The following is a 27,216-nucleotide window of genomic DNA, read 5'->3' on the forward strand; positions in this document are numbered from 1 at the left end:
TCAATTCCTTATCCTGGTGACCCTCTGGATCCAGTCTGTGTTGTAGTAGATGTAGGAATACACTCCATAGCGGTCCTTCTTTCCACAGTCGTCGCCCCAGGACACCGTGCCCACCAGGTACCACTGGCCTGTCGCTTTATCCAGGGTCACCATGGGGCCTCCGGAGTCACCTGAGCAAGCGTCCTTTCCCCCTAAATGAAAAGGAGATGCATGTTAAAGCTTTCCCCTTCCTAGCCCCAAATAAATCCAAAGGAGCCTCCTTTTCCCTACATCTGACTTGCAGTTCAGAGAATTGAACACGAGGGGGCGCAACAGACCATGTGACCCAAACCTGGACTCCGCAGTTCTGTCCGGCCTCCCGAGAGCTCAGTGATTTCAGTTATTGCAGGCAGGTTCGGGACTCTCCTTTCATAGGGGAATCCTTGGGCTTGGAGATGGGAATGATGGGAATTTCTTAGCACTCGTTTCTCTGACGCAGTGTAATTCTCCAGTGGAATCCTTCCTCTCGTGACCTCCCCCATTCCTCTCTGAGTCCTCCTCTGTTCAGCCTTAGACTGGACGATCTCCAGTCCTTCCATTGCTGGTGGTGCCCTGTTGTATGCCATCCTCTTGACTTACCTTCCTTCTCCCCAGCACAGATCATGTCCCTGGTCACTTTCTTCTTCAGAGGGGCATAGGCCTCTTGGCATGTGCGGTGGTCAACAATTGGGATTTCAATCTGCAACATAAGGCCATTGTTGGCTCTACCCTTGGCTGAGGAGTTCTTGCTGTTCTGATACCCCTAGAGCTGGCTCCTCCCCATCTCCTTCCTGGATGAGCTTAGGTCGAACCTTAGACCTGGTCTCAGAGACTATCCTATTGTGCAGGTGAAGGAACACTGAAGAATGGGGAGATCATGTTCTGCTACAGTCTTAGTCATGAACTTGCTGTGCGACCTTGAGCAAGTCTTTTGCCCTCCCTGGGCCTCATTTTTCTCATCTGTAATAATACTTGCCTAGCACATTCATTATTTCAAATATGGGAATGTATACAAAACGTGGTCAATCTTCTCCCCCCGCCCCCATCCCTACAATTGCTGGCTGTGGGACCTGCGGCATATAGTTTGCTTACTGCTTTTCAGACCTCTGAGATCGCTTCCTCATCTGAGAAGTGGAAGTCACACTACTTGCCATACGAATCACATGGAATGGTCCAAAGAGGAGATGAATAAGCAGATACTTTGTAAATTACAAACACCGGATAAATGTTAAGTCCATAGGGGTTACCACTGCTTGCCTTACAGCAGGCATCACAGTAGTATGAGCTTCTGGACACTGGGTTTGTATTTTGTCCACTTCTACTTACATAGCTTGGGACAGAGTCAATACTCAGGGAATAGTCTTTTTAACTGAAGCAATAAATTGATACGTAAAAGTAAGGTATTGTGATTATTATTGCCCTGGATTCAGCTTGGGGGTAAATGTTGGAGCAGATGTCTGGAATAAAATGAAGAAACATATGAGTCTCATTTACCCACACCAAGAACTGAATGGGTCATGGGACCCCAAAGTATAGTTCTTGTTGACATTTGTCATTTCGGTCCCTCTTGGGCCATGCCCTTCCCAGATCACTGGGGAGAGAAACTTAGGGCAGAGTGGTCACAAGCACAGAGTGGTCACAAGCACATATCTTCAGCAGACCATCAAGTGCCTGACTGACCTCTATTCATTGTTCAGGTATTAAAGTGTTATTTTCTCTGGAGAGCCCTTCTGTACCCTTAAGACGAGGTTGGATTTCCTGTTATACATTCTGGAGCCTCCTGCACTTCTTCCTCATCACGTTTATCATGTTGGTAACTACTTTCTGTCCCCCTCACTTGACTAAAAGGGCAGATCCAGTCCCTATAAGATCCAGGGACAGGATCTGTCCTTTTACCCCCCTGCATACCTAGTAACTAGTACAATGTCCGGTACATGGGAGGCACCAAATAAGTACCTGGAAGTTAATGAAGGAAAGGATGAATGGCTGTTGCAAATCTGAAATTCCGATGTGTGTTAAAATAACATATGTTGAAAGGTCAAAAATTAGCTGTGGCAGTCACTAACCCCAGTCATGTCAGAGTCAGGCAGATCTTGGGGGGGGGGGTGTCTAGCGTTGCCCCTAACTTTGCAGCTCGAGATACTATACAATGGTCTAGAGAGGCAAATGACTTGTTTAAGATCACCCAGCAAGTTAGTAGGAACCAGTACTTGGAGCTATGACTCCTTACTTCTGGTTCAGTGTTCTTTTATGAAATGATATAAATGTGAACTCCTAAATGCAACTGTCAAGTTTATTACTACAAGAACTGCAGCTCTCAAGAGCCCATTCTTTAGCCCATTCTCTGGTATGTGAATCTTTATGGTATACTGATGGGTCACCTTTTGGGGTGTCCGAGCCTGCTGTTTTCTGGAAGAATTTCCATAAGCCGAGACTTTAATATGTTACAGAAATACTGAACAATGTTTAGAGACTAGTGCCCCATGTAGAACAAACAGACCAAACTTGTGGGGGTTCAAAGTCCCAGTGAATTTTGGAGGTGGGTCTGGGCCTCTTTTGTCTCTCTCACCCAAAACTCTAAATCCCTGGGGGGAACATGGAGCAGAAAGGGTCAATGCAGGGCAGAGGCATCATTCTCTATGGGACATAAATTGAACCTCACCTCCATCAGTGTCTCTGGGAACCTTTGCAAGAACTGTTTCCCCCAGCCACTGACGATGACCATGGCGCCTGGAGGAAGGAAGACACAGTGAGAGAAGAGAGGCTGTCTGTGGGGTTCTCAGAGGGTTGAGTCTTGCTGTCCCATCATTCCCTGCATGGGAAGGAAGGGCTGAATTTGTCCCCTTGGAGAACGGCAGCATGGTGGAGAGGAGAACTGCTGGGTTGGAGCTTACCTGCAATAGAGGTTTGGACATTTGTTTCTAGGACTCATTAGCTGGCTAATTTGTTGTCCAGTTTCTCCCGCTCCCAACTAGCATGGAACTTAGGCTCCATTAAGTTAGTAGACTCAGCTTTCTCTCTCTTCCCTGCTATATCCCCATGCCTCCAGCAGTGCTGGTGCATAGTAGGTGTTCAATCAATAATGGTGAGAAATTAAAAAGTTCAGCCTAGTCCACAATGTGCTCTGCTGCCTTCGGGGAGCCCCCTCACCTCCCTCCCTTGCTGAGGCTTGGCTTCCCTGTCCATAAAACAAAATGAATTGGCTGGACTTGGTATTCTCTAACACCTCTCCTAGCCCTGATATTCTAGAAGTCTATGAAGTTGGCAAATATTGGGACAGTGTGGAAATGGGTTGAGCTCTGATAGAGCAATCATTTCTTCATTTGAAAAAGAGTCTGGACACTGGAAACAGCATTGGGTGTCAAGAGGGAAAACCTGGCTTCTGGTCCCAGCTACGCCTCTTACAAACCGTATCTTGGGTAAAGTCACTTCACCTTGTGAGGACTCATTTTCTCATCTGGAAAATGGGACTACAATACCACTTCACCAGGCTTTTAGAAGTAATAAATAAATTAACGAAAGCAAAGCAACTGGTACGTGGTAGGCACATGACATCTGATAAAGCAGAGTCATCGCTGTGCCTTTCCTGTTGGCTCAGCTCTATTCAGCCATGTTTTATAACTTGATCAAACCGAAGAAGGTTAACTACGATGCGGCACTACTGGGTTTAGACCAAGATGAAAAGAAAGCCAGTGTGTTTGAGTGTATTATTGAACTTAAATATCACAGCCGCCCTATGGGGTATTATCCTCTGTGTAGAGGTAAGGGCCTTGAGGGTCTAACACTGTCTCAAGGTCACCCAACTGGGAAATGGCAGGGTGGGGTTTTGAATCTGTGTGGTGATGAAACCATCGTCTCTCTCGGGCCCAAGCTTCCTCTTTACTCTGCTTTGTGATGCTGCAGACAAGGCTCTAAAATGGGAGTTGTGCTTTGTTGAGGAGGAGGGGTCCCAGAAATAGGGGGCGTTTCCAGGAAGCCTTGCTGTTACTGTTGGCATTGCCCTAGCCCTGGGGGCTGGCCCTGGCTATTTCCCCAGCACCTCAGCACAGGGCTTTCTCCTCGGGCTTCTGAGTCCCCTTTCCAAGTTTCTACGTCCTGTGACTGCCCCCTCCCCCCTTTGTTCCCCCAGCCCCAGGAGGGATGGGTTCTTCCCGTGGGTACTACCTGTGTTACATTAGCATTAGTATCCCCCTTACTGCCCTAGTCCTCCAGTGCTCTGTATTAAATTCTCTCTCTTGTGATAACTAGTCTGGTTTCTGTTTTCTCATCTGCATCCTGACTGACATAGTATTTACAGTACTGGTCAAGCCTGCCTATTTACTGTGTCCTGCCATGGAGCCAGTTCTGACTTAGCTGTTTTAGGGGAGGCAGCGGAGGGATCACGCAGACATGGTCAGCAGGCTCGGCTGGCACCAGAACCTCCCCAGGGCTGGAGAAGAAGTCCCTGTGAAGGCACCTGCTGCTCTGCAGAGGCGGGAGCAGGGGTGCGGCAGAGTACCTTCCTGTGGGGGCCCCTCGGGCAGACAGATGGGCATCACATAGTCGTTCAGCACCGGGCTCTCCAACAGCTCCACCAGAGCCACGTCATTCTCAAATGTGTTGGGGTCATACAGGGGATGGAGGAAGAAGCGTTTGACTCTGAGATGCTGTTCATTCTCATCTGACCGGCGCCTCCAATGCTTACCTGGGCAAGAGAAGGCCCATGAGGCATGGGGGTAATGGAGACATGGAGGGGAAGATCACACCTTGTCCCCTGTCACCCCCTGTCCCATCCAGCCTGCTTTCAGCCTTAACCCTTTTCTGCCTCTCACTGCTCTTTTCCCAGCCATCCCCTACTTGACTTCTGCAAAGTCATGGGCTCCTACCTCTGGCTTTCTTCTTGAACTGATCCCATTGCCTTATAATCCTCATTCTGATGATCATTGCCACATGTCCAAACTATATAATCACACTTCAGTGCCTCGGTCAGGTGTTCCCTCCTTCATGAAGCTTCCCTGATTCTTGCGTTAGATTCTTCAGTTAGAAGTCTCTTTCTTGTGAATTCCAGTGGTACCTCATCTGTTCCCCTCCTATAGGACTCTCTGCTTCCTATCTTATACTAGAGGTCTCTGTGTTCATATTCATAGTAGGCTGTAAGTTCCTTGGGGTGCAGGAACTGGCTCTTAATTACACTGTGTTCTTAGATCCCGGCATAATGTCAGTAGGTAAGTATGTGCTGAACCGAACTGAATCAGCTGATGGTCTAGATTTTATAAAAGAGAGGGTCAGCTTGGATCATCTGTGTGTGACTTACCTGAAACCATGGATTCATAGAAGCCTGAAGTGTCTTTAGAAAATATCTAGACTGGGATCCTTATTTTACTTATAAAAACTGAGGGCTGGACTTCAACGACTGGCTCATGGTCTCACTACCTGCAAATCATAGCCTTGGGCTAGGACTGAGGCCTCTGGACTCCAGTTCTAGCTCATTCTTCGTCCCAGGTGTCCTGCCCTGATGAGTGAGTGAGTGGACACAGTCTATGCCTGGACCCACTGTTGGCTTCAGGAGTCAGCCTGCCCCTCACTCACCCAGGATGATTTTGAAGTCAGAAGGTCTGATCAGGTCTGAGTCCTGTAGGGCTGGGTATTCTGGATTGAGTAACTGGTGGAGGCAGTGAGCCGCGGTCACAATCCAGCTGGAGCCTGAGAACAGAATTGTACATATGTACTGCCCTAGACTGCCCCCTCCTGCCTTCTATTGCCTTGAGCTGAGAGCTTCAGACTACTTCAGGCTTTCCCCTTTCCATTGTGTTTCACAGCCCGAATTCAGACACTCATTTGACCCTAATCTGAAGATGAGGATTTAAATCTGTGATTTCATCTATCTATTCTAACCAAGAGGCCAAGACTGAACATCTTCAATGGGATTTTAGGGCTCCCTTAAACCTATGGGCTTGGTGAACTCCACACAGCCCAAGATGGGTCCGCAAAAAGCCTTGTGCTTACTGGCTACCCTTTAGGCATCAGCCTCAACTGGGAACTTCTTAGAAATGCAGACTCTCAGGCTCTGCCTCAGATTTACTGAAATACAATCTTTATTAATTCTATAATAAAATCTGGGGATTTTAACAAGACCCTCAAGTAATTCCTATTCATATTACAGTTTGAAAAGCACTGATCTAGCACGGACATGTCCTTACCTGACTGTACTGTCAGGAAGGTGAGTCAGTGAGAGACGAGGCTGGCAGCCTGGGAGCTGCCCAGGCAGATGTGGACCCATTCAGGCCTTCTGATCTCTCAGAGATCAGACCAGGAACTGGCCAGGGACTCTAGGTTGCTATTCATTTTTCCTATGATGTCAGAGCTGGAATGGATCTTTGATCATCTGGACCAAACTGCAGTGGGAAGAGCCGCCAGCCATTTCTTTCCCACCCTTACTCCCTTTCCCACCCACGTTCACTCCTTGCAAAATCCTGACAGTCCTATTTCCTAATCCTTTCGAATCTGCCTTATTTCTTTCCCTTGTCCCATGTCCTCATGCTGAGGCTAATGACTTCCCTCCCTACAATTGCAATGGCTACCTCACTGAATTCCTGGCTTCACTGGATTCACTCTTCCTTCAATCCGTGTTACCCCGGCAAGAACTTTCCAGAATATGTTTATAAATCTGCAGCAGCCTTCAGGATAGATCTAAATTCCTAAATATGGCACTCAGGGCCTTTGTAAATCTCCCTTCCCTGACTTCTCCAGGGTGAGTTTCCTGGTTCTCCCCAGTCCCACAGCCCTAGTCACCATGCTTTTGAGCTGCACATAAGTGCCTTGTAATTCATGTTTGAGGGTCTGACTCCTTGACTTATTCCTTCCCAGTGCCAGAGACTGACCAGGACTTCATAGGTGTTTGTTGACTGAAGGAGCAACCTAGAGCAGGAACACATGTCTCCTAGCTCCAGTTAAGGACTCTTCCTACCACACTGTCCTTCTGGGTCCTGCTACTAGTGTGGACAGTGATTCTCAATGAAGAAATCTTGATCAGTCTCTAGAATGAAGGTTGGTTCCCTTCACTTTCACCCAGTCCCCGAATCCTGGGTCCCCCACCCTTTCCACTTCTCCTTACCTAGAAGGGAGCCCCCACAGAAGGGCTGCTCACTCCAGTGTGACAGCATGGCAATCCAGGGGGTGGTGCCCTTCTGGGCTGGGCGTCCATTGAAGATCCTGGCCATCAGCTTCCGGGAGAACTTGGGGAGCCCACACACTGCAGCCAAAGGAGGGAGGGACAGATCACACTCTGGGCTTCATCTTGCTCTTTGCTAGAGGTATGAGCTCATCATCGTCTTTTAGGAACATCTATTATTTTTGATTTCCCAGCATTCACTGCACTTTAAGTAACAGCACCCCAGTTTTCCTCTGGGGTCTACTCTTCCCTCATTCTTAGTCCATTATGTCCTGAGTTGGAATGATCTTACATCTGTTTCCAGACATAGGAATGTGACCCAGACCTAATGAATTAAATCCTCTCATCCTCTGGGGACAACAATTGCTCAGAAATGGGAATGTAACCCTGGCTAGCCCAATGAAAGCTGGCCTTGGGAATTTTGCTAAACGTATTAGAAAAAGAGAAGGCCTTTCTCTATTGGGGTTGCTAAGCTGCTGGTTATAATCCAAGATCTATCAATGATCACTTCATTGAGAGTCTTCAGAGAATGATGCTACTAATGGAAAAAAGTGGGTCTAGATGATGAAGGATGAAGCAAGAGAAAGATTGTATCCTGATTTTTGGGTTCCTTGATCTAACCATACCTGAAGTCTTGTGATTTGGACTTTTTAGCTATGTGAGCCTATAACACAAACTCTCTCTCCCTCCCTCCCCTGCCCTCTCTCTCTTCCCTAAGCTATTTGTATTGGGTTTCTTTTACATGAATGAAAGAGTCCTAATAAAGAATTTTCATGCTCTATCCAGGGGGATCTCTTCTCAGAGAAGCCCTTCCTCAGGCCCTTGGGGGGTTGAAACCCCTCCAAGGGTCTCCCTGATCCATATTGTTTCCACTGACTTGGATTCACAGACACAGACACACAGCACCTTACAGCTGAACAGCCTTGGAGACCATCTAGTCTATCCTCTCATCATACACCTAAGGAAACTGAGGTTTTAAGGAGGGAATTAACTTGCAAAGAGCTACTCTATGAGTTAGGGGCAAAATTCTAATCTAGGTCTCCTGACTGCAGGGCTTTTCCCACCATATCCAGCACCACTAATTCTTACTATGTGACTTCCTAGAGTACTCATACCCTAAGCCCCTGGATACAGGTAGCCATTTGCCTTCTTGGTAGCTGTCACCAGGCTGCTGAGTAGGGCTGGGGAAATCCCAGATGGATGTGCTTTAACCTTGACTGCATCTTCAGTATCTTCCAGTAGCTTCATTCTACATGCCCTTGGCTAATGTCCCAGGCTAATGTCCTGTCCCCACTCCCAGCAGAATATCAGAGCCCACTGTGTGGAAACTCTCCCAAACATTCTGTCTCCAACTTCCCCTGTCTATAAACCTTTTTCTCTTCAGAACTAATTCTGGACCCTGGATCTTCTCACTTCCACACTCTTGGGGACCTGGCTTGGGAGATTCTCATCCCTCTCTGATATCTTGAATCTTTCCTTTGCCCACACCTCCAAAACATGGCCGTGTTCTCATCGTAAAATCGCATTTCCACTTTCCTGGCTTCTCATTCATTCTACAGTCTCTCCTTCTCCTCCCTTCCATAGCCAAACTTATGGAAAGAGGAATTGACAGTTAGTCTCCACATCCTCTCCTCTCCTTTGGAGGTGGATTTGGAAGAAGAAAGTGCCAGACTGTGCATACACTTGGAAATAAAGTGGCTATTTGGACATTTAGTAGATCCACAACAATATATGGAGGTAGAATGACTCTGGACCCATACACGGGACTTCAAAAGACATGTTTTCATGTGTAGGAAAACAGGATTTGAAATTTTCTGTCATATGTTCTGTATGTCCAGGAATTCCCCTTGCCCTCTGGCTCCTTATTATTAAAGCTGAGCATCCATTGTTTTAGGTGAGGCTGGATACAACTCTGACTTTTGAAAGAGCAAAGTAGAAAGCAAAGCTGGAAATTTAAACTTTCATTTGAAGAGTCAAGGATTGTGGTAAAAGATTTGTAGGTTTCAAGGAACCCAAACCCAGAGAACTAAGCATATAATCATAATTTTTACTATAAGTCATAGAGAAAAGTGGATGTGAGGATAGTTGCCTGCCTCAAGAGAGAGAGATAAAACCTAGGAAAAGTCTGGAGACAGAGGGGGGAAATGAGGGAGGGAGAGAGGAAGGAAGGAAAGAGAGAGAGAGAGAGAGAGAGAGAGAGAGAGAGAGAGAGAGAAGAGAGGAGGAGGAGGAGGAGAAGGAGGAGGAGGAGGAGGGAGAGTTGGAGATTTAGACACAGCAGGGGCCCTGCTTCCTAGAGCCTCTGAGTGGACAGTAGAGGCTGGGTCCTTGTCCCTGGGGAGTGTCCTGCCTGGAGGTTAGCTTCAGACTGTCCTGTGGCATTGGCACTGTTGACTACTGTACCCTTCCTGATACTGCCTCCCTGGCTTCTGAAGCACTTCTCTTCCTGTGTTTCTGACCCCTCTTTTTGGTCTCTTTCTTGGAGTTTCTCTTCTCTCCATGCCTTCCATGCTGCGGCACCCTTGATCAGTCCCTGGCCCATTCTTCTGGACACTTCCAGTAGATAATAGCAGTCTCCTGTGCCATCCTACTGTCTATACTGTACCCTGATGGATTCCAAATCAGTATCTCTGACCTGGCTTCACTTCTCAGTGATTCCCTTCTTGCTTATTCATTCCTTACATCTCCAGCTGGATTGCTCGTGACCTTCTCCCCTCTGATATTCCAGATGTCTGTTAAGGTCTGCATAGATTACATCCTAAAGCTGGTAAAAAAAAAAATCACCAGGGGAAGTAGAGAGTAATGTGACTCCTCCCTGCCATGTCACAAGGTGGTTTCTGTGTAACCTCATGATACCTCAGTGTCTCGATATGTCACAACATAAAGTCCTAATATTTAGAGGATAGTAAAAATCTGAAACACATTAGAACGCAAGACAGGATAGTGCTCGAGACCAGCTACATATACAATGCCAAGCATAATTTAGGATTCTTTTAGTTCTCAATAGTGTAAAAACCATGATATTTTCATTATGATACAAACCCCAAACAAAGGCAAACCATGAGCACATCCATGGAGAGCCCTCATGAGCAGGTTAGCTGTGCCCCCCCTCCCCACCAGCTCCGTGCCTGCACTATTTCACACCAGGCCTATACACTGAGCCCTGCTGAATACATCATTTGGATGTTTTAAACTCCCCCAGCTCCCACATCTGCACTGGCTTAGCCATAGGTCTGGTGGGTTTGCACCTTTTTCTCCAGGACCTTCCCCCTCCCCCCACTTCCCACACTGTGCTGCCCACCCTCAGAATCCTCTGCCGGTGAGACCCAGGAATCTGCATTTCTAAGGAGCACTCCAGGTGATTCTAATATACTCCCAATTAGAGAGTTACTGGTTACAGGACATAGTGCAAACATTGTATGGCCTTTAAGACTCCTTCCACCTTCCCTGATTCCCTGATGCACCTCTCCACTCAGGCATGTTTCCCTGCTTGATCTTCATCCACACTGGCCCTTCTCTCCTGTCTCCTGGTGTGTTCTCTGCAGCCTGTTTCTAAAGCTCCCCAAATCCTCTTCAGCCCTGTGACTCTCCCACCTTCAAGTGCCCACAGTGCTGTGATCTCTACTCTTCTTACGACACTTCCCTGCTTTCACCTGTGTGAGACAAGGATGCACGTGACCCTGTCTTGCATGCTAGTTTGGCCTCTTTGAAGTCAAGGACTTAAATGACAGGTGCTTCAGTGAAGGCACACACAGCCTGGGGGGGACACATGTCCATAACTGACTCCATTCTTCATTTTACCCTTTCTTGGATGATGTCCAAATGACAAAAGTTGTACCTTTTCTGTAATGGGAGAGAGAGTAGCTTAATGAGGGGCCAGTCTCCTTCAAAAGGTCAAAATACACAAACATCAACAATAACCAAACCTCAGAATGAAGGCTGTTTGTTATCCACAGAGGGTTTATTTCCACTTTAGACCCCTGACAGGAGAAACAGAGCACAGAGGCACCTTGCAGAGTAGTGAAGCTTGTGGTATGAAATACACAAAATACAGCATTCTCTATGTGCACTGTTCATAGACATAGGAGTGTGTTTCATGAACTGATTGGACAAGCGGACACTTCCCAATGTTCTCTTGGAATTCTTCTCAAGAGACTTCTCTGGCTGCCTTTCTCTGATGGAGAATCCCCAGAAAAGCAAGCTCTGGGGAGGAGGAACACAGTCAGCCCTGTGAGAGCCAGGGAAAGGCTCTGGCAGTCAGAAGACTGAATGCTAGCACTAGAAGAACGCTGAGAGGGATCTGATGTCTTCCTTTTCTAGATGAGGAAACTGAGGCCCAGAAAGGGAAAGTGATTTGTGAGAAGTTATACAGCCAGTTAGGGGACTGGAACCCAACACTCTTGGCTGTCTCTCTTTCTTCCCTGCAAGAGAAGTCTTCATGGGCAAGTCTCTGCTTCCCATGACTCGGGCTCCTGGAAACCGGAGGGGTGGATCTCTCTGAACATCCATGCCAGGTGGGTTCTCTGAAGAGCTCAGACTGTAGGCACGCTGGGCAGTCTGGTGAGATCGGGTTACTCCTAATGTCCTGAGCCCACCCTTCTTCCATTTTCTTGCCCAGAAGCCCAACGGGACACAGTGTGGGCCTTCTCTTTTTCTAAACAATCCAGCTGGGTCTCCACGCCTAGGGCTGGGGCTCAGGTCGCCCTTTCAGATGATACACTTCAAAGCTGGAAGTTTGCTTCATGCTTGTCTGGAGCGGCAGGTGTGGACGCCCATGTTGTCAGCTGATATTGGAGAGTAACATATGGGTCTAAATGATGTGTTCAGAATTGACAATAGGAATTTATCAGGGATGGGGGGCCTCCCACTGATATTCTCCTCCTCCTGGTCACCACAACACCTTCCCAGCTTTCTCATTGTCCTTTGAAATTCCTTTAATAGAGAACACAGGCATATGGCTTGGACTACAAGAAGCTTTTGGGAGAGAAACCTAAGGAACAAAAGTACACCAAGGTATCACCCTAGGAGACAGGGCCTCGGGGGTCTGATCCGTGTCTTCTAAAACCCTAGAAGAGACTAGACTTGTCTGTGCCAGGGCTGATCAGGGAAAACATATGGACTCAGCATTCAGCTCAACATAAGGAAAGATTTTCTAACAATCAGGTCCCAGCTCGGGCACACCAACAGTGCGAGGAGTGGGTTTGGTAAGTGACTAGGAGTGCATAAGGCCACTGGGGTCAAGCGCTCCCAAAGAGGAGTGTTGGGATTGGCCAGAGGTCTAGTCTCCCTCACTGTGCTGCCGGGGAGAGTGAGGCCTACAGAGGGGCAGGGGCTTGCTCAGGGCCATGCACCCAGGTCTCTTATACAGCCTTTTCCTATACCACACTGCTGGCTCTCAGGGCCCCTGGGCTGTCTTGGGAGGATGAGAACAGCGTGTTCCATTCCATCTGGTCTGGTGAGTAACGTGGAGTGTGCCGTCGGAAGTGCGTGTGCAGACTCACTCGGGCTGGGGCGGGGCAGGCAGGCCCTGAGGAAGTCAGTCAGCTCACCGTTCCACCTGGAGCGCCCCCAGGCCTTGTGGGGAGCCCATCTGCTCCCACAACCAGTCCACGTAGTTGGAGACCTTTGTGTAGACCCCATAGACCTGCTTGCTGCCGCATTCTTCAGGGCCCCCCCATGACACCAGGCCTTGGGCCACCCAGCGCTGGGTCAAGTCATCCAGAATGACAAAGGCTCCACCGCTGTCTCCAAGGCACGTGTCCTTGCCACCCTCATAATAGCCGGCACAGAACATGTTCTCCGTGACACTGTAGTTACCCGATCGAGACTCATAGCTGGTTTTGCACTCAGCGTGTGGCACCACAGGTAACTTGACGTACTGCAGGACATCGGACAAGGTCCGTGTGCCACTGCTGATGATTTCATCCACTGTCACGTTAGGATTGGAGATGCCCCACCCAGCTACCAGGCCCAGCATGTGGGGCTCCGGGCCTTCGGGCTCAGGACTTGGTAGGCAGATGGGCATGACGTGGGGTCCCAGGGGCACAGGTTCCTGAAGCTGCACCAGAGCTATGTCATGGTTGTAGTTCTGGATGTTGAAGTCTGGGTGGAGCACCACTTGTGCAGCTGAGCTGTTGACAGCGCCTGATTTGTCCCGCACATCGTGCAGGCCCAGGTAGACGGTGACATGCTCCTTGGAGACCGGTGTCACTGTGTTGTCTCTTCGCTGGGAGCGCAGCACGTGGGCTGCTGTGAGGATCCAGGACTCGGAGAGCAGAGCCCCACTCCCAAACCACTTGTCATTTGGCACCCTTGAGGTGTCCTCCACCACTATCAGGGCCTGCCACGGAAAGAGGCCGGGCTCGGCATTCCGACCCCCAATGATTCTCTTGACCAGGTTTGGCAGAGAGCGGGAGGGCTGACCACACACTGTAAGGAGAAGGAGGGAATGGGGACAAGAGACAGAGACTGGTCAGGTCAGACATATGGAAAGAGCTGCTGAAAGAAATTCACATCATTCACTGTAGATTATGCCACATGGAACCCTACTCTACATCACAGGGCCACAGTAGCCTGGGAGAGTTCTGCACAGGTGTCATCTTCGACTTAGGTCTTTCTGGTCTGGCCTGTGTATGGTCTGGCCCTTCTGTAGCCAGTGCCATCGACAGACCAGACCATTTCATGTGTGGGGGCTTCACCATCCTGAATCGTTTCCAGCCAACATCACTTTCGGCTTTGACCAGCTCATATTCCAGAAGAGGCCCATGCTGTGGGTACTTAGAAAAGTTCTGAAAACCATAGGTCATGGGCTTTGAGCGATGGAAGGAAACTAAAAGACTGTCCGGCGGGTCACAGCAAACACTGGGCTGGGAGTCAAGATACCTGGGGACTTGACCCAGCTTCTCTCTCCTATGTCCTGCGTGACTCTAAGTAAATTTGTCTCTTAATTTTTGATCTGCTAAATGAAGCAGTTGGCCAATATGATCTCCATGGATCCTTCAAATTCCAAATTCCCTCAATTTTTATTTCATTTTCCATGGCCATCCCCATTTTATGGGAGTAAAACTCTCCAGAGGTTAAGCAATTAGCCCAAGACACATGACTATTAAGTTAGTAGGAGAATTAACTAGATTCTAAGATCAATGTCTTGTCCCATATCCCACAGTACCTCATTACATATACAGATCATGGTCATGGGCTCTGTAACTTTTTCTTCTTTGGCCTAAAGGACTCATGCTATGAATGCATGCCCAGGGCATCCAAGGTTAGGGGAAAGTGGCATAATCTACAAGCAATGATGCATGGGCTCTGCTCTGAGCCACCCATCATTGCACCCAGGAACCATGTAGTACCTTCAGGGGAAGAAGAAAGGTCTGATCAAACTTCGTTCCACTGAGTTGTACCCCGAGCATGCACATGCACCACCAGCCTCCTGCAGCCAAATGTCTTTGGCCCATGAGCAGAGAGGGTCTTCAGTACCAGTCCCCTGCTGGCCAAGAACAAGCTCACATGGGCCTTCCCAGCAGGGCTCTTAGGCTTGGGAGGTGAGCCTGGTGTAAGTGTGGGCTTCCTCCTGGTTGCAAATGGCCAGGCTACATTCTTTGGTTCTGGATACTTTCAACAATTCTTTAAAGACCAAGGAATATTTGTGTTTTCTTGGCAACTTTGGGAGGTCAGGCTTTCAGCGACCTAATGTTTTTCAGATGCTCTTCTTCCTGATGCCAAAAGCTTCTGACATGATCCTTAGGCACTCTGTCCTTCACATCAGGCCAGATGTGAGCTGGCCTTTGCTAATTCTCTGTGGCCTGGTCTTTCAGAGTTGAAGGCCAGACTCCCAATTACAAGCAGCAGCCTACAAGGTGACATCTCAAGGCAATCTGTGACTGGCCCTGCACAACAACTCACTTAGTGCTGAAAGGGCCTCATCTGGTAAGGGACATGCCTGTGGTTGAGTTCATGCTTACAACAAAGCCAGCTCTGAATGGTGCCTTTCTTCAGTGTCAGAGCTGGGGAAGCTTGGAGCACCACTAATTGACAGATGGAGAAATCGAGGTTCAGAGAAGGCAAGTGACATACTCAAAGTCATTAGTGACAGAGCCAGAAGTAGAGCCTGTTTCTTCTAACTCTTGTTTTATTTTCTGCACTAATGTCTGCTTTTCATCTTGATGTGCTTTTGTCCTTTCAAGAGGTTGAATGATGCAACAGGCCTTGAGCGAGCTCATTGAAATGGGACCTTCTTTTTGGCTGCTACCCTTTTCCATCCAATCTTTCCTGGAACAAAGGAATCTTCTTGAAAAACTAGAGCTTCAGCTGCACTGAAGCCAAATTCAGACTCTAGAGCACTGGAGGTACTGAGGGAGGGCCCTTAAAACAAAAATATAATATTCTAGAATTCTGGGTCCATGAGGATGCCATGAAACATAGAGTCAAGAATGGCTCAACATTGCTTGTGTTGACAGCAAAATTCTTGGCTTCATCTTCCAGCTCTGCCCCTAACTTTGTGGATAGCTTTGGATAAATCAGTGCTCCTCACCGATCCTCAGTTTTCTCACACGTAAAATGAAGGGCAGAGAGTATTTGCTTAATAAGATTCTTTGGAAAGGTGGATGTTATGATGCTAAATAAAATGGCTTTCTCCTTTCTGGCTTGCTTTTGGGTTCAATTTTGGTGTTTTAGGAGGAAAGGATTTAGAAATCTCTGGCATGGTCCAATGGTGAACCACAGTTCTTCCCAATACCAGGTGTTAAAAGAATTTCATGACTCACTGTATCCAAGATGCTTTGTGTAAATATAGAGGATGATAACCATTGAAGGTTATAGAATGTTATGGATCACTTGGTCCTACTCCCTCACTTCTGAGGTATGGAATCTTAGCCCCAGAGATTACTTACCAAAGATCACAATAAGAAAGTGACAGCACCAGGACTAGGACCCAAGCCCCTGACTCCCAGCTCAATGCCTCTTCCCCTTCCAGAGGTTGCAATATGGCTGCCCAGGATGGAGTCCCCCTGCAATGCTTTTACCTTTGGCCCACATAGTATTTTAGCAAAATGGGGATTTGGCTTTCCAGTTTTCCACAGCTCCACCATTCCCCATCTTCTCTGAGGGTTCACATTGGGTGTGCTCTGTGCCCTTGGGTGTGCTCCTGGCTAAGCCTGAATGAGATGATGGGGATCACCAGAGTATGAGTGGGTTGACCTTTCCTCCGCTTCACCTCCTCCAACTTCTTTCTTAAGTATAAAACCCTCCCAAGTGAAGTCTTCCTAACCAGTCCTGACTCCTCCACTCCCAGACTACCACACGCAGTGAATTCCTCCTTCTGTAGGATCTCATAGCAACTGTGATGGCCAACATAGAATGCTAACATTTTCTTTGGTTCTTACAGATAATGGTAGACAACCCTATAGTCTTTCTATTTTAACATCTATATCTAACATATAGAAGCCTACTGAGTGGATATTGAGGGTTACTAAAAGGTACCGTTCAGATAATACACTGTCTCAGTTTACCCCACACTCTAATTCAGTAAAATACAAATGCCACACAACATTTAACTATACTGCAAAGCTCCTGCTGTTCCAGCAAATATGTAGGTGGGGTCAGCATCACTCCTCAGTGCTGTCCTGAATGGTTGTATCTTTTAATGAATTCTGCTTGATTAATTAAGTCAATTCTGCTATTTTTGCTTTTATTAAGAGTGTATATTTCTGTGCCATGACTATTAATTTTCTTTTTGGTGTGGATTATTTGTTTCACCCTACAGAGTGTGTTTCAGGCCACAGTTTTCTAGAAAGTTGATTTGAATATATGTGTGCACTATGATTGCAATGCAAATCACCTATACTTTTAATGCTAACACAAATATCCACAAAATGTCTCCCAAATCTCTATGCACAGTGACACTTTCTGTTACCACAAAGTTCTTTTTTCATCTTAGAGTGGGGTGAGTAGGTGAGCCATGGGGCTGCAGTGGTCAGTAAGACTTGAATACATTGCTCTTTGGAGGAACTTCTTATTCTGTCCTATAGTTGTCTGTTATTCGTCCTATGTTGCTCATCTCTACAACACAGTGAGTACTTGAGGACAGAGTGCCCACTTTCTTGATTTCCCTGGTGCACAGGAGGTGCACACACAAACTGTTGGAGGGAAAGCCTGGTGGGAATGGAGCAGAACTGCACAGAGAGAAGAGATAGGAAGGCTCTTGGCGTGATAACAGAGGCTGAATGTAGAGGCTGGATGGTTTGCCGAGACCTGATCTTGGGCTCTCTGAGGTAGCCCTTAACAAAGGACCAAAGCATCATGTTCCCCATCCACTCTCCATCAATAGCCAGAGCGCCTTGGATGGGAGACCTGGAGGCAGAGGACTTGAGGGTCAGGTACCTGGCAGACATGTGGGCTGGCTTCTCCCCAGTACTTCATTCATCCAGACTCCTTGGGCAGAACAGGTATATATACCTGGGAGAGGGAAAATAGATGGGAGAAAAGGGAGAGAATGGTTGATTTGTAGCACATGGAAAATAGATCTGGGTTCTTGATTCTTTTATAGTAGGCCATTGCAAGGGGTCTCTCTGATGCCATTCTCTTTAGGCCAGTCCTCTCTGCACCCTGAAGGACCTTTCTAAAATTAGAATCTATGCCTTCCCTCTGCTCACAATCACCAAGAGCTCCCCATTGCCCTCACAAACAAACAGCACACTCTTCAGCATGGTGTCCAAAGCTCTGTACAATCTGACTCCTGTCTCTCTGGGGCTGCCCCCTTCCTTTGATCCAGCCCAGCCCCTGGAAGGCACTTCCTCCTTCTCAGTCACCAGCCCTTTGCTCCTGCAGTTCCCTGTGGCGCACTTGTCTGCCCTCCTTTCCCCACTTAATAAACTCGTGTCCACACTCATGTCCGCCATCTCATCTGAGTCTCACATTAGCTCTATGAATTCCCCTTTTGAAAAGTGAGGGCTTTGAAGCTTAGAGAATTTTCTTAGTACCAGTCTGTGGCAGAGGCAAAACTGATTGGCTTTACCGTCTCCCTGAGGGTTCCTTCTCTGCCAGGGGCTCTGAGTGTGCATGTGAGGGTTTTGGGGGTGCCATGTGGCCTAACCCGTGGGATGTCAGCTTGAGGCAGGGAGAGGTAACACATGCCCCCAGGTGTTTCTCCTTCCAATTCCTCCCAAACATCGGCCAGTAGACTGGCTGCCTCATCCCCCAGTCCAACCCTGAGGCCCAAATGGTACAAGGTGGGAGTGGGCTGGTTTAGCATGGAGGGCTCACCTGTGATATTGTGGAGCATCTTGTAGTAGGGCTGCTGGCAGGAGTATTGGATCTCAGATTTGTATGTGGTAAGTTTGTTCCTGGTGGAGAAGGTGATTTGCCCATGTTTCAGCTCTGCTGGGGCTCCACAGTCTGCAACTGAGAGAAGAGAGTAACACCTCTTAATTACCCTGTGCTCTTCTCCTTGGGGCCATATGAAGGATCTGTCTCATATAGATGTGCAGGTTGTGCACTGCACACAAGTTCAGAGAGCAGTGCTCTAGTCTATGAGAATGGTACCCTAGAGATTTTACAGGGCCTTTGCCACCATGAGTAGCTCTGCTTTTGGGGTCTCTTCCATCTACTGTGGCACTACTGTGTGGCCAACTCACCTGGCCTTGTGTCAACTCCAGGGCAGGGGCAGGGCTGCTGAGATTTAAGCAGACCCCAGTCTCTTCCTCACATAGTCCTTTCTTTGACTTCCAGTTCTATTGTGCAATCCTCTTAGTCTCTCCTGCCCAAGCATGAAGCCTGTAGCTCATTGAAAAAACTCTGGCTGACACGAACCAAGGAATCATCAGTTCTTCCAGACCCGACCACATGCTGAGCAAGAGCAGTTAATGTGCTCACATTGGTGCCTGGCATAAAAATACCAAAAACAAACAGAAAGACAGCAGCTCCTGCATGAACACACAGCCCCACCCTGCTGGCTTTCTGTGGGCATCCTGGCCACAGAAGGCGGGAGGTGGGGCCCAGGGTGGGCTAAGTTTGAATCGTTCACCTGCTTATGTTCTCCAATTGTTGGGGCTGGATGTTGGGCTTGGCTGTAGGATGCCTGCTCCTCAGAGGTGGTCTTAGGGGGTTGCCAGCACAAAGTCCAGTACAAGTCTGTCAGAAGCCCAAGTCATGGGCTGAGGACCCAATTTATCAAACGGTCTCTTCAGGGACTTCTTTTAGGGGGTGGTGCTCATTTCTAAGGGCATCTTCATTTTAGGGCTAACAGCCTATGTCAGAGTTGAAGAATCACAAAAAAAGTCGTAGATAGAACTTTGTAGTTCATAAGGAAGCCCAAAGGCGGACAATCCAGAATACCTTTACTTTACAGATGAGCCCAGAGAGAAGACTTGACTGGCCTAAGGTCACACAACGAGGTACAATCAGAAAACTGGACCTGATTTTGAATTCAGGTTTCTTTTGAGAAAACCAACTAACAATTCCTAAGGATCTGTTTTCTAGGTAAAATGGCTTAAAATCAGTATTAGCTGGGTAATGATGGACATTAACTATTAATCTTCTGATAATTTCAGAGGACAGCACTCCACAAAGAAGAACTTCCAGAATCCCCCCTCCTTGGGAAGCAGAGAGAGGGCAATTTCCCCCTGAGATGCTACCCAGAATTTGTGATTTTTAAGTTTAGAACTCTAAATTTATCATTTTGATCGAATAAAGAGTTACTTAATTTAAAACATAGATGGCTCCAAGGCCCTTCGATGTGGAGGAGAGCGGTGACAGCTGAGGGTAACAGCAGGTGTCTCCTATCCACAAGGAAGGCAAAAGCCAGGAGAACTGGCTAATGTTTTGTCTTGACCTCTAGTCTCCCTAGACAAATCGTTCCCATTCATTTTGATAACCCAAAACTAGAGATACTGTTCTACTCTGTATGATGAAGGTCAGCACTAGGGTCACCAGAGGTGATAACATCTATTATTTAAAGATATAAAACAGTTTTAAATGTGCTTTCCTGCTGAGTCTCAAAGCAGATCGTTCTTTTTTAGGAAATACCATTCACTGGTGCCTGGATCTTGGTATTACTGTTGTGTCTCTGAGCTTTGGTTCATTTTACCTATCCTCTGGACCTAATACCTAGTTCCAGGGGGAGGAATTGCAGGGTTGGGCTTAGATCCTAGAAGCCCTGGCTAGAAGTTCAGTCTATTGAGAGACTGTTACTTGGCCAGCAATGGTGGGGAGATATTTCTTGAGTACCTGCTTTCTCATCACTCTAGAGAAGGAACTTTGCTGGCCCTCTAGGCAGATGGAGGTGATAAATAGTATATAATAGAGGGTCGCTTCAGCTTGGGACTTCTCCCAAGTCTATAGTATCAGGTGAAGAGCCATGCCTCTCTGGGACCTGGAGACAACTTCCCTTTCCCGGGGGCCTTGAGCCCCACCTGGTGCAATCAAAGATGCTATACCCAGAGCCTCCTTCCTCAGCTAGCCTAGCCTCTTTGCTTTGGAAGGGGTCTCATCCTTTCTCTAACACTCCCTCTGGCCACTTCCCCACTCTGGAATCAAAACGCTCTTCCTTTTTTCCATTCCCTTGGATGCCCTTTCTCATCATTCCCTGGGATGGGACGCACCCCACACCCTGTCTCTGCTGTCACTACTGGCTGCCATTTATTTTCCTTCAGACACATCTTTCTTGACCTGCCATCCTGAGTGTGCTTTGCCACAATCTGGGGCTTCCTGCAGAACAATGCACCATGGGCTCCCCTGGCACTCACCCCAGCATCTCTTGGTCCCCACCCTCGGTGCACCTGTGCTCCAGCATCACACACCCTCACTGTGCCGCTCACTCGCCTGCTTTCCCCACACAGGAAACCATGTGGTCCACGCTCTGGCCACCCTTGAGGCCTTGATCAAGCGCTGCTTCTTCTTGAAAGCCTTTTCTCCATCTTCTACTTGGAGAGGGCTGCTTCCCTATTTCCCCTTGCTGAGGCCTCTGTTCATCTCTCTGATGCGTGCATCTTATGTTGCCCAGTGTTGCGATTATTTGGGTCCATATCGGATCTTCTGACTAAGTTAGGATCCCCTCTATCACGCTGAGTAAAATATCTGTTACACATTGTGGGCTTAAACGTATTGACTTAACTGATGCCCATCTTGACTGCCCACCTCATCTCCGCTCTCAGGGGCACCCCTGCCCTAGGCTGGCACTGCCGTCTCCGGACCTGCCATTGTCCACCTGTGCAGGATTCTGCCCTCGTCGAAAGCCCTCATTAATCACCACATAGACTGGTCACAGTAATGAAGGGTTTCTCAGATGCATCTATTCTGATTTTGTTCAGGCTGAAGCAGAGATTCCTGCTGCCACTAACAGAGCCCTTTATCGTGACTCATTGATGGCCCATGGCTCGAGAGCTGAGGACTGTGCTTTCAAGCGTGATACCTATCTTTTGAAACCTTTAATCAGGGAATTTTCACAGATGCAAAATTTGTAAGCCCTGGCCCAGAGGAAAGAATACTAATAATGATAATGATAATGGGCTTTCAGTCCCGTGTTAGGTCTAGGTGGAAGCAAAACTTCTGTGGATGAGAATAGGTCTAGATTTCCTAAAAAGCCATGCTCTAGGAGTTATGGTTAGTTTCACACCTACTCATGGTTAGAAAGTAGCAACAGATAAAAATACTAAAGTCATCAAGTCACAGGCCTTCTGGCCCAGTTCAACTTGAAGTGTGGAGTGGATGAAGAACCAGGGCTCACTTTGACCTGGTCAGCCTAGGGCCATGTGATTGTATATGAAATCTTGTGTCTCTGGAACCAAAGTCATTTTTCCTTTGAGAATTGTACGGTCCGCTTGGAGGGTGCTAAAAAAAAATCCCCCTTGGCTTTTCATTATTTTCCAGAGTAATGTTTGAGTGATGGGTGGGCCCTCCAGGAGGGAACCGTTCTCCATTACACAGCAGTTTCGACTGCTTGACGCTGTGTTGCCTTGTTCAGCATCCACACTAATCCGCACAGAAATTGGAAATGGAGCGTTGGCGGGGTAGGGAGGGGTGGAGTAGCTCTGGGGCCCCAGGGTCTTGGGTATGGTCCATTCCTGGATGTCTGCACTCTGAGGGGTCCCGTCATTCACTCTGTCTCTTGCTCTGACCCGAGTTCGTTCTCCTCATCCATTTCGGTTTCTGCCACCGTGGTGAAGATCAAAGAGGGGTCAGGAGGTGCAGAGAAAGAAAGCAGAGAGAGGAAGAGAGGGAGAGAGAGAGAGAAAGGAGAGAAAGAGAAAAGTTAGCAAGCAAAGCAGAAACAGTTCATGCAGGAAATACAGAAATCGCTCCACCAGATTGATTAAGAATGCAGTTTAGGTACAGCCAGTGTGGATGATAGTTTGGGATTGTGGAATTTGTACCATTCTGAGAATTTGCATGGTCATAAGTCCTGGCTCACGAGGATTCCAGCATTCTGCCCCTGAAGCGAGCTTTGTTTTCATCTGGTTTGAACCTTCATTTGACATATGGCATTCAGCATGGAGAGTACTTGTGTTGGGTGGCCATGGCAAGGTGGAGGCAGGGTCAGGACAACCCTCCATCATTTCTACTTCCTGTTCCAGTGCAAGTTTCTTCACTACACATGCACACTTCCTGTCTGTTCCCAAACTCTTGCCCCACAATCCCTAGGGACTTGAAATTTCTTAGTCCTACTCATCTTTGCACCTAGGACCCAGCATATGTCTGGGACGCAGAGATGCTTGGTGAAAACCTATTCAGTGAATGAGTACAGGTGCCAGGTATGCCTGAATTGGGATTCTAATAATCCTAATCTGGGCTATGTTGGGAGAACCAGGCCATATTCAGGAGAAAAAAAAATATTCCTCTTCTTTAGTACAAAATGACGGCCATTCTTTTGTATACTAACGTAAGTCACTTAAAATAGTACCATCAAATGAAGTACTTCTGTTGCAATCGAAGTGTGCATGCTTCATTGGGGAAAAATTACTATTACGCTTTTCTACCTTCCAAAAGCATGAACGAGAGAAACCAAACCTCTGCCTAGTGAGGAGTTTGGATGTGGGGGGTGGGAGGGAAGAGAGAAGCTTTTATGAACTTTCACTTACTCCTGGTGCTCCACTGGCACAGTAGGTACATTAGCCCAACTGGTCTTGAGAAGAATCAAGAGTGTAGGAAACTGAGGCTGGAAGTCTGAGTAAATTGCTTAGGGACACTCAACTGGTCAAGTCTGGATTTGATCTAGAACTTTCTGACTTTACAAACATCCTGTCTTCTCCACACCACATTCTCTTTTGCTTCCTCCTTCACAATGCGCCCTTGCTTTGCCTTGTACAGTATTCACACAGAACTTAGTCGCAGCACTACACGTGAGCCAGGCGTTGGAGAAGGTGGTGGACATGTCTGCTGGCCTTTGAGTTCCTCAGTTTCTGGACCTTTCTTTTCTACCTGAATTTCCTGTTTCCTATAGGCATCCAACTAGTGGAAGCCATAAAATGCCCCCCCGCCCCCCACCTTTTCCCACCCTGGGCTCTGACTCCAGCCACGTTGTCATATAAAAAAGAAAGATTTGAAAAGCAAGTGTATTTTCTAAAATTCTGTCTGGGATTTGCCTCAAGAGAGCTCCTACTGACAGAGTCCCCCCCTGGGGCTTTGGGAGTGGATCTGCCTGCCTAGAGAATCTGAGCCATTTAGTTCTCCTAACTACAGGGAAGTGGGATACTACTCCACTGTTTATGGCAAGCCATGAAACGGGGGTGGGCAGGACCAACTCTTGCCTTTTCACCTCTCCCTCCTAAAGCCAACCCTCTCTTTGCCCCTTCCCTTTCTTCCCTTCCCACCCTCCCGTCACCACACCTCCCTTCCCCCATGCTGCCATAATGAGTTTCCTAAAACTGTGGTCTTCACAAGTCTCTAACTGGAGCGACCTGGGTAGGGGACAGGGTGGTGGCTGGTAATCTATACTTTCACAGTGCACACTAGGTGATTTATGTGGAATATATTATTTGAGAAACGCCCCAATGTATTCTAAAGTATGAAAGCTAGTTCAACTTTTTATTGCACATTTGAGGTGAAGGATCTTGTCCATGATCACGGGGTGGGTTAGGAGCAGAGTCAATGCAAAATCTCAGGGTCTCAAGAGCCAGTACAGAGCTGTGCCCCTGGCCCCTGCTTCGCACAGGTCTACTGACCTCACAGCCTTTCCTGACGGGCCCTAAATCATGAGCTGTTGCAGAAACCTTAGTGGGTATGGCTGATGACCACACAGAGATTGGCAAGGTCATTTGGCTCTGGGCACCGGTGCTAAAATAGTTTCCTGAATTAGTAATTGCCAGAGCTAGTTTCAGAGCTGGGGACAAGCTACTTCTTTAGCAAGTTTGGCAACTTGCCTGCAGGCAGAGGTAAAGTTAGTATTTGGGAAGTAAACCAGGACCAACAAGAAGTTTCTTTTGGAATCCTAATGTCGTATTCCCTAAACAAACAATAGTCTTTCAGTCCAGCCCTCACGTGCCCGCTGAGTTACTGGCTCTACCCCTCGTTGAGCACACTCGTCAGGTTTTCACCCTTGTGTGGTCTCTGATTGGAACCCACCAATGCTGGGGAGCTCATTATCCTTATCACAGACCAGTTTTGTTCTCTTACTTTTACAGGTGGGAATCTTGTTACTCCATGTCCCATCCTTCAGACACTCGATCTGGAATGTGTCCATCTCCACATTATCCTAGGAAGAAACAGGAAGAAAATGTGGCAACAGGGAGGAGGGGTGGGGTTGGTGGTTGTTCCCCAGTACAACCGGCTCAAATTCCATACTCAGTTGTCCTCGACTAACATTTTCCAACCACTGGCTTCCAAGGGCAAGCTTGACTCCATGGAAAAGACAGACTCTGAATTCATGGTGCCCATTCCTACCGCGGAAAGGGGCAAGGGCTGTGTGTGAGGAAGGGCTGGGGCAACTGTCCTGGAGGGGAAACCTGTACCCTTGACTCTCTTTCCAGAGCAGGGCCTCTCAAACGTGCGTAAGCATCCGTATGCCTAAAGGCTTTTGCACAAACTGGTTGGCCCCACCCCTGGAGTTTCTGATTCAGTGGGCCTGGCTTGGAGACTGCCGTTTGCATTTCTAACGAGTGACATGATGCTGTGGTGGGGACCCCACGTGGAGACCCATCCCGTGAGAGCTTCTCCAGCTTGGCTCGCGCTGGACTCACCTGGGTGACATAACAGAAAAACCAATCACTGGCCCTGCCCCAGAGATCCCGCTTTAATTCATCTCAGGTGAGGCCTAGGAGGTGCTTTTGTTTCTATTTTCCAAGGTAGCCAGGAGGCTCCTGGGAAGAGTGAGCCATGTGCCGCCTCTCAAATCTCTGCTTCCCATCCCAGTTTCCCCCAATCGGCCTGACTGATGAACTCCGTTAAGGTTGTTTGTCCTGATTGTAGGGCTGAACGGATCTTGATTTGTTTTTGCAATTCAAACCAGCCCAAGCTCTGATAAATGACTTTTGTGCCATTTCTAGAAGTGAGAGTCTGGGATGCATGCTTTGGATTTTCAGAGGGCTGGCATTTCTGGAACATGCTGGAGGTTTATGGGGAAGTTGGTAAATACCGTGGAGGGGCATGGCAAGCTCCGGGAAGCCCGTCTGCCCTGGGAGGCACTGGAGCATCTCTCTGGCCTGGTGGCCTTTCCTCCCCCAGCAGGACCCTGTACCTTTAGCACTTTGTAGCCTGTGTCACAGCTGATGAGCACCTGATCTTTGAAGGAATACTTGGCTTGCAAGGGCTCGATTTTCCCGTGGACAGGAGGTTGTAGGTCTGGGCACTCATTCCCTGGTGGGGAGCAATGAAAGAGCGGTGGGTGAGAAAACAAGGAAAAGGCTGCAGCAGGTGGCGAGCCCCTGCAGTGCAAGGTATGGTGCAGGGGAGACCCACAGAACTAGGTGTTTGGGGGTCTGTACCTACTAGGTTCTGAAGACTTATTCTGGAACTTTGAGCAGGTCACTTTCCAACTTGGACCTCTATTTCCTCATCGGTAAAATGAGCTGGTTGGCCAAATGATTTAATCACAACACACGGTAGGAAGGATATTAAATGTCATTGAGTGCAACCCTTGTCTGAGGCCTCCTTTACAACATCTTCCGTGGTAGATGTCAAACATCTATTTGCATTCCTACAGTGACAGGGAGCTTAATACCTCCCAAACCTGTACCTTTCCTACTGGACTCCTCTGATGAAAGGAACAGTGTTTTCCTATTTCACTGAAATTTATATCCTTGTCATTGGCACTCACTGGGCAAAGTTTATTCTCTTGGGCAGCTCAGTATGACTTAATCGCTCTTTCTCCCCAAGACCGTTCTTCAGAGTGTTAGAGAGAGACCGTGACCATATGCTTCTGAGTCTGCCCTTCCGAAGCCTAAATTGGACAGGATTCCCAGGCCTGGCTCCACCCCTGACATTTTTTCCTGGACAAAGTCTCTGTTAATACACTCTCCATTCCCCTCCCCAGAACCAGGCATTGATGTGATAATGCAGGCAAGGCCAGGATATCAGATCTATGAGATCAGCCACAACCAGTACCCTCTTTTTCCTCGGCTTACTGCAGACCCCTGGGGCACATGGCTCTATCAGGCTTTGGGCCAGCACTGGCTGCCTTGGGGTACTAGGGAATGAGGCCTACGGAGGCTGCCAGTCTGGGGGCCACAGGAGGCAAACCGCCATGAGGAAACGTTTTGAGCTATAGGCCCGCACTCAAATTCCTGCCCCAGACTTGGAGAGGGCTGAGCTGGGAGGGTTCTCTCCAGGCCCAATGAATCGGTGTGAAAGAGTAGAGTTCAGGAAATAAGGTTTTTTTTGTTAGTTAGTTTCTTTGTTTATTATTGTTCTTGTTTAAATCTCTTTATGTGATTCTGAAGTGCGGCAAGTTTGAAAACTATGTCTAGTCTAATCCCACCATTATTGCTGCCCTTGCCCCCATTTTCTGGATGGTAAACTGAGTCAGGAGACAGAATGTACTTGGCCCCAACCTCCTTTATAGCAGAGCTGAGGGTCCTGTCACGTCCCCAGAGGAGTCCCAGGCCTGCATCCCTCATCCC

At 48.0% G+C, this 27,216-nt stretch overlaps 1 protein-coding gene across 1 annotated transcript in view; it reads right to left on the reverse strand.

The window, feature by feature from the left end:
- MASP1 (MBL associated serine protease 1) overlaps positions 1-27,216 on the reverse strand; it is a 53,599-nt gene continuing 26,383 nt past the window's right edge. The window contains exons 6-15 of the mRNA XM_047100260.1: positions 25,836-25,954; positions 24,776-24,854; positions 18,431-18,568; positions 17,549-17,623; positions 7,112-7,249; positions 5,587-5,700; positions 4,517-4,702; positions 2,681-2,748; positions 619-718; positions 1-191 (exon numbers count right to left, since the gene is read on the reverse strand). Of these exons, the coding sequence (XP_046956216.1) occupies positions 1-191; positions 619-718; positions 2,681-2,748; positions 4,517-4,702; positions 5,587-5,700; positions 7,112-7,249; positions 17,549-17,623; positions 18,431-18,568; positions 24,776-24,854; positions 25,836-25,954 (1,208 nt within the window). The remainder of the gene's footprint in view (positions 192-618; positions 719-2,680; positions 2,749-4,516; positions 4,703-5,586; positions 5,701-7,111; positions 7,250-17,548; positions 17,624-18,430; positions 18,569-24,775; positions 24,855-25,835; positions 25,955-27,216) is intronic.

Source organism: Lynx rufus, unplaced genomic scaffold, assembly GCF_022079265.1.
Source record: "Lynx rufus isolate CCGP_SWC_20201006 ecotype Redwood Valley unplaced genomic scaffold, mLynRuf1.p SCAF_5, whole genome shotgun sequence".
Taxonomy (NCBI): Eukaryota; Metazoa; Chordata; class Mammalia; order Carnivora; family Felidae; genus Lynx; species Lynx rufus.